Source organism: Aedes aegypti, chromosome 3, assembly GCF_002204515.2.
Source record: "Aedes aegypti strain LVP_AGWG chromosome 3, AaegL5.0 Primary Assembly, whole genome shotgun sequence".
Classification (NCBI taxonomy): domain Eukaryota; kingdom Metazoa; phylum Arthropoda; class Insecta; order Diptera; family Culicidae; genus Aedes; species Aedes aegypti.
This window is the reverse complement of record NC_035109.1, coordinates 129375386-129383347: the sequence shown is the minus strand read 5'-3', so window position 1 is coordinate 129383347 and position 7962 is coordinate 129375386. Positions and strand designations below refer to the sequence as shown.

Genomic DNA, 7962 nt, shown 5'->3' with positions numbered 1-7962 from the left:
CAATTTCATACTGCCTTTATCGAGCAAAAATGCAAAACCCCGAAAACCGCAAAAATCGTGTCACCACTGTGCTCGAGTCATTTCGCATTCGGGGTTGAAAAACGTTAGGAAGAAGAAGATTACATTTTTTGAAGAGCCGTGACATTTTTTGTTTTGAACCGTCATGGTTTGCTTTGGATTTTGATGGTCGTGTAGAAAGATGTAAATGTAGAGGCGGTAAATGTTTGCTCCAGTACTTTTCTCATCCCTGATTACAGATGTTTTTTTTTTGTGTCATCAAGGACCCTATATTTAAGCTTAACTAAACTGAAACACATTGTGTCACGATTTTTAGTTACTGTCTACCAAAACTTTTTCTTTAAAATGTAATGCCCCACACAAAAGGTGACCAAATTAAAACTCACGACGATGATACTTATCCGGGTCAAAGTAAGAGGTAACGACCACGCGATCACTGAACTTGCGTCCGGTAAGTGCTTGCTGGGCCTTCTGACAGTCGACAATTGAGTTAAATTCGACAAAGACCTTACCGCAGCCGGGTACGTCGACACCTTCAATGGGTCGCGGAATTTCCACGCTCCGGACCACGCCGTACTTGTTGCACTCCTCCTTAATATCCTCGAGAATATCTTCGTATTCCTCTTCGTCCTTCAGCTCGTCCGGAGTGACCATGTTCAAGAGACAGAGTACCTCCGTCGGTGGTCCCGATGATCCAACCAACGACAGACCAGGTACCTGTGGATCGAAATTATAAATTGAATAGCCATGAGAATTCGTAGGAAATAATGAGAGGTACAAACCTGAATTTGAACTGGTGCGACAGCCGCAACGTTTGCGTTCTTGGCTCCAACACTGGCCCTTTGTACAATCAACTTCTTATCGCCCAGCTGCATACCGTTCAATCCTGCTATAGCCTGCAGAGTAAAGAATTGGATTAGTCTTCGATGACGAATTTGACCAATGATAACAATAAACATACCTGATCGGTAATGGTATATTCCACATATTCGGCAAAGGCGTAACCTTTGCTCAATCCAGTTGCAGCATCCTTGACCAAGTTGAACGCCTTCAGTTGTCCAAAGGAGAGCAGCAGTTCTTTGACCTAATGGAAACAATATGCAACAACGACGACCATTGCACGAGAGAAAGAATGATTCGAAAAAATAGAAAAAGAACCGAATTAGTAAAAGGTACATTGTTCAAAGTATAGAGAAGGGTTATTTATTGGGGAATCCTATCCGAAATTGCGTGCACTCCTCAGCGTTCGAATGGGTGGTTTAGCCTTTGAAATCCGTTCAGAGGATAAACTGTCTCGGTCATATTAGATAGTGTGAAACAAACGGTACCACTACCCGAGGAACAAATATTTCACAATAATCTATGCATACCATATTTGGGTATCATACCATAAATTGGAATTGTTCAGTACTCAATACCTTCATTTGGTATATAATGGTATTGAAAAAAAAATGTTTAAAACAATTAAAAATACTTCATTGAGGTATTCAACAGCTATTGAGGTCTGCTGGAGGTGTTGAACTACTATTGAAAAATTTCACTTTTATATGAATATCCACCATGTATTTATTATTGAGGTATTACAATACCTGATCTAATTATCAATTTGGTGTTTGTAGAATATGCTTGAGATATTATTTGAGGTATTTTACCTGTTATGCAGGGATCATTTATACCTTATTTAGGTTGGAAGTATTGGAAATACCAAACTATGGAATACCTTAGTTTGGTATTCAGTAGTTATTTTCTTCTGCTCGGGTAGTCATATTAAAATTTCTTTAAATTTACTTGTAGAACAAAGTATGTCTTGAACTATTATATATTCATTTGCAAAAAGCTACCATGACTTCAAGGGAAAGATAAACTGCACATAAAAACAAATGACATCAGACATTGGTATACAGATTATTCCAAAGGTTTATTTCAGTATTTGTACAGGGATATATAAAGTAATGCCCTTGAAGTTGCTCTGTTATTTTAGTTTATGAATCTTTCGATGGGAAAATTATCGTCATCGTTTTACGGATTTTTTTACCAGTTTTTCCGAACACTTCTTCCAAGAAATAGTAGGATTTTTTTCCTGAAATTTCTCCATCAAATCCTTAAAATTTTCGAATAGAATTGCTCAACGATTTCAACCATGAACTTCTCTGAGAATTTCTACAGGAATTACTCCATAGATTGTCTTAAAAATTTTCCAGTGATGTTTTTCAGGAGATTACATAATGATTGTTCCAGGAAAGGGAAAGTCCTAGCAGATGAAAAAATTGCTGAAACAACTTCTGAAGTCGGCTTCAATGGAGGAATTCCTAGAAAATAATGTGTAGGAATAACCGGAAAAATCACTGAATTAATTGATGTATCGAATTGGAAACTCTACATGAAATTTATAAAAACGTTTGGAAGATTTTTTGACGAATTACTCGAACAGCACAAACGAGTTGCCGGTCAAGAAATGATCAGAAGTTTTAACCAGCACTTGAAGTTAAGATCAATTAAGTCATACGATGCCCATCAGCCAGTTCATTTACAGCAACAAAGGAATGACCAGATACCCATACAAGGTTTACAAAATGAACTGAATTCAGTTCCTCAATACAATTCCACATGCGATAGATAGCCTTGACCTTGCGTTGACCGAAACAAGAGCAATGATAGCAGTCAGACTACAGAAGACAGAAGAATATGACTTTTACACAAACTCTACCAAGTCAATAAAACTGGTGCAGGTGCACCCTCAACTCACGAGAATATACACCAGCACCAAGACTACCTTCAAGGAGGGACCCATAAGTGCCTACCATGCAATATCGAACGATATACTTATTTTCAGATAACCAGAAGTCCAATTTAAGGAAAATTACAACATTTGTGAAATTACTTGGAGGAAGAACAGAGTTGTCCCAACTCACCAGAAGTGGAAACAACGAAGTGTATAGATAAGACTCTCACTTGAGAGCATCCGCTAACGCTCAGTTTCCGAATTGCTGATCGGCGCAATGTCGAGAAAAGATATTGTTTTTATGTGCAACTTTGAACATCGAAAGAACCTTCAATATTCAAGAAAACATTGTATTTAAGTCACTGTGGACTTTCCAGATTGATAAGCAATAAGACAAGCTTCCATATATTCTTGACCTACACTTTATTTCCTTTGCTCTCCATCTTCATTATCATTGTCCAGAGTTTGATGTTTTAAATCTAAGCTGGATAATAACAGTATTATAATAACTAATATAATAATCATTCTTTAGGAACCTTCTTTACATATACAGATGCAAAACTGGCATTCAATCAATGAATGCAATCAGTTATTAACTGTGGGAGTGCTCATAAAAAACTAATCTGAGAAGCAGAGCATATCCCAGTGGAAACTTAATTCCGGAAAAAAAGATCTCACCCTTACTAGTAAGTTCAACCGTTGTTTCACACAACCAATCGAAAGTCATACTTACCAGCTGAGGAGTGCACCCTAACAACCGAAGTAGTTCCTATCCTGAAAAGCCCTATCTTTCTAATACTGTTCTGCAAATGCCTCCAACCGTAGCGCTAAGGACCCTAATCGCCTCACACCCTAAACCTAACTAGTTGTACTTCTGTGACGTCACCGAAACCAACCTCTGCGTAGGCAGACAGCTGCAAAGAAGATATTGTTGAATATAACTTGCCTTGCTTTGCCTCTCTCTCCCTTCTCGTTGATTCAAGTGGTTTCAACTTTTTAAACAACTCTTTACTCAATACTCGCTATATGCGCAACAAATTCATTCAATATTCATATATTCTCTGTTTCAAGCATGATCAAATTTGCCTAAATCATAAGTGTAGTGCCCATACAGCCGGACAGTGACCGAGATCAAGCAGCCAGCCCAACCCGACCAAAGCATCTACAAACGTGGACATGAAAAACGGAAAAAAGAAGAAAAAACTTAGTATCAGTAACGGTTTTCAATCAAAGGCTGAAATTCGAAATTTGAGCTGTAAAAAAGACGAACGGCCTGCAAAAAAGAGAAAATCGAGAAGCCCACTCGGATGGGAGGGCCAGATCTTCGATGGACCTAACTGAAACAAAAACGCATAAGGAAGGTAGTGTGTTCCTGAAAAGAGGACGACGTGACAAGACAAAGGTTTTACGCTTGATTCGCTTTTGTTGAAACACTGGAATCGGAAATGTAAATGGCCTGCAAATGTCAATGTGAAACAAACGGGCAGCACTCCGCGCAAAGTTCGAAAGTGCTCCGAGACCTGTAAAAACGGATTCGCTGTTTTGTTCTGCCTGCGATGCGACGCAACTGTTAAGGACGTTGAGATAGCTAAAGGTAGGGGGCTAAAAAGAAATTTCGATCGTTTTCTCAATTTGATTCGTGGACAATGCTTTTACTGTAAACGAGTCGCAAATTTTTGGTACAAGAACTTCGTTGGCAGCGACGAGAACTTCCAGTGTAGTTTTGTTGAGGGAAAATAGGATTGAATCGAAAAAATGGCCGTCACATTGCTACTTGTTGTTCGTGTACCTACTTAGTACACACATTAGGTTTTTCGAATTTGTGCGTTTTATAGATCAAGCAAACCGTTCTTTTCAAATATTGAAAATTGAGCGAAGCTAATTTGGAACTGTTGAAAAGGTCAATTCCGAAAAATATTGGCTAGAAGTAACCTTGAATAAATTTTTAAACATTTTGATAAGAATAAGTAGAATAGGTGTGAGAATTTATTTATTTATTTCACCGTCTTCGACTGTAAGTCGTACAGACTGAACTAACTATAACCCGTAATTCTTGTAGGTTTTCTTTTGAGAACTCCTGTATAAATCTTTGGAAGATCTCTTAGAATAACAACTGAAGAACCCGGTGAAAGAGATTGAGGGGAAAAATATATGGATAAGATACTGGGGTTGTCTCTAGGAAAATTTACCATAGAATTTACTGAAAATATTAGCATTGGAATGCTGAAGGATTTTCTGGAACAAATTCTAGAGAAATTCTTGTAAGTACCCTTTGAAAAATCGCTTGAGAATTTTGTGGGACAATTGAGAGGTATTTCTAGGAACATCGTTATCGGTGGGGGCCCTAAAATTATAGCTTAGCTTAGCTTAGCTTAGACTGACTACACATATCAATGGTTGCTATTCCGTGATTGACCGAAGTCAGTGAAAATGCACAAAGAATCAACTAGAAGTTCGGCTGGGATTGCCCATAATCTTCTTCAGTGTGCATAATTCAGTGCCTCTATTTATACAGGGTCAATAACGGCGCCGGCCACGTCCTTGCAGTCATGTGGGATTGGGGGAAGGAATGTTAGTGTGTAACCTTTGCTTTTTGGAGACCGTGTTTGCCTCTGCATCTCCACAAAGGTTACTGGGAGGGATGTTTGTTAATGGGGAGGATCGTTGGGTCATAGGATTCACTTTGATAAGCGATTAGACCATGATAAACAATGATTTGTGAGATATATACACGCTTATACGTAAATATAATATTTTCATTTGATATGAACAATTTCTATGTAGAGGAAAATTATGCCGACACTTGAGGTGACGAACCATTCAAAGTTTGTTGAACAAATACCTAAATGTAACATTCCTACAGCTGTCAGGACGAAAGCATGTGTTATTATATTTTACTCATTTGAAAAGAAACAAAAAACTCGATTGGTTGGGACATCATAGAACACTCTTATTCTTATGCCGACACTTACAGTGGCGAACCATCCAAAGTTTGTTGAATAAAGTGAACCTTTCGCAAGTCTACACTTGTAGTGTCGAACCATTCAAAGTTTTTTTAATTACAAAAATAAAGGTATATAAGAGGTGTTCTGAAAAAAAAAATGTTAAACATAAATAAATCATGAATCAGAGTTTGTGTCGACACTCACAGTGACGAACCATCCATAGTTTGTTGAAAAATCATATTTACATCCCACCATTGTAACGATTGAATGTGCAGTCATACATATTTTATGGATTAGAAATAGTAGCATGAAACGAGCTCACCAATTGATCCGTTATCCTTGACTTAGCAGCCACAATCCACTTTCGGCTTCACTCGTTTGCTCGGCTATAAAAAAGCAATCAGAAAAAAAAAATAAGCGCGCGACCCAAAAAGAATAAAAAAAAAACTGTTCGGGCTTTCTTGACGCACTGCCCAGGAGCAAGCGTCAAGGTCGAAGGATCAAACAGAACTAACCGATCGCGGCACTTTTTCAGTTACTCCAACCGAACTCACCGATCACGCCACTTTTTCACTTACTAGACCAACGCGCAACATGTTTGATCCTGCCCTCGCCGCTCGCCCCAGCAAAAGCAAGTGTCAAGGTCGAAAGATCAAACAGAACTAACCGATCGCGGCACTTTTTCACTTTCTCAGGGTGGCCAGTGAAAAGTCAATATCAAATTCCCGGTTTTCTCCCGGTTTTTTTCCGATATTTCAAAAATTTTCCCGGTTCAATTATAATCTATTGTTTACCATTTCAAACGACTTCAAATACGATTTTTTGGTCATACAGCAAAGCACTTCTATTAAAGTTAGATGGAAATCAATTTTTTTGCCCTGCATTATAATGTTGTGGGCCCATTATGTTTCTGCTAAATTCCAGTCTGATCAATGCAACAATATTTTAATTTTTCAAGTAATCGTGAAATTTGTTTTGAAACTTTTTATTGTAAAAACGAAGTTTGTATTTTTTTTTTCGAAGACCCACACGTTAGTGCTTCCCACACGAAGGACGAAGGAAGCACCACACTAGACAACGGACTAGCATGCAACGCCCAGTGGCACAGTCGGAAAACATTCTTCACGAAAAGTTTTACGACCTGAAGCGGGAATCGAACCCACACTCCTTGACTCGATGCGCCTAAATGCTTGGTAACACTAACCGCACGGCCACGAATCCCAAGAATGCATCATAGTTTGAATTGTAAAACAAGTTTATCAATTGTCATAGATTTCTCGAACAGAAGACAATAGCAAGCCTTTAACATCAGAAGAAAATAGCAAGCTTGCAACAAAAATGTTTTTTGAAAAGTTAGGTAAACTTTCCCATAAGTTGATTTCGAAAAATGATTGAAGTAATATTATCATAGGTATCCTTATATGTCTTAAAAAATATACCTTAATCAATTAAAATAGAAGTATTATGTGGAGGAATTTTTAGCTTAAATTAATAGAAAATCAAAAATGCAATTGTCGAGAGCTTTGCGAATATCAAGCTTGCTTAGATAAATGTAATTGATGGCATCCAAATATTGTATTTTGTAAAATGAAATTCTTCAAGGAATGTTATGAAAAAATCATTATTCACAAGATTCTTCAACATTAAAAGGTTTTAACATTTTATGTAGTTAATTACTGGATTAAAGAAAGTCGTAGTTTTTATAAAATATTTATCTAATTGGCTTGTTTAGGGGTATCCTGCTTTTAACATATTCTGATTGTACATTAGCCGGAGCCAGAATCCAAAGTTCTACTGAAGAAGAAGACTTACAAAAAACTGTGAATTTTTCATCACTAAACAACCCAATTGGCAACATTTGTATAAAGATACTATACCCTGACTTTATTGACAAGGTTGAGATTCGAATGTTGAAGCTATATTAAAAACCCACTAATAAATTTTATAGGGATTGTGTTGGTTGGAATATTATCTGGTATGCACAATTTTCCCGGTGGTAATTGAAATTCCCGTATATTTCCCGGTTTTCTCCCGGTGATTTGAAATTCCCGGCTTTTTCCCGGTTTTCCCGATTTCCCGGTGCGCTGGTCATCCTGCTTTCTTCAACCGAACTCACCGATCACGCCACTTTTTTACTTACGAGACCGACGCGCGACATGTTTGATCCTGCCCTCGTCGCTTGCCCCGGGAAAAGCAAGTGTCAAGGTCGAAAGATCAAACAGAACTAACCGATCGCGGCACTTTTTCACTTTCTTCAACCGAACTCACCGATCACGC

At 38.0% G+C, this 7962-nt stretch overlaps 1 protein-coding gene across 1 annotated transcript in view; it reads right to left on the bottom strand.

The window, feature by feature from the left end:
* Positions 1–250: 250 nt before the first annotated feature.
* Positions 251–7962, bottom strand: part of LOC5576097 (splicing factor U2AF 50 kDa subunit) — a 28227-nt gene continuing 20515 nt past the window's right edge. Inside the window, exons 4-6 of the mRNA XM_001662393.2 lie at positions 980–1102; positions 801–914; positions 251–735 (exon numbers count right to left, since the gene is read on the bottom strand). Coding sequence (XP_001662443.1) covers positions 394–735; positions 801–914; positions 980–1102 — 579 coding nt within the window. The 3' untranslated portion in view covers positions 251–393. The remainder of the gene's footprint in view (positions 736–800; positions 915–979; positions 1103–7962) is intronic.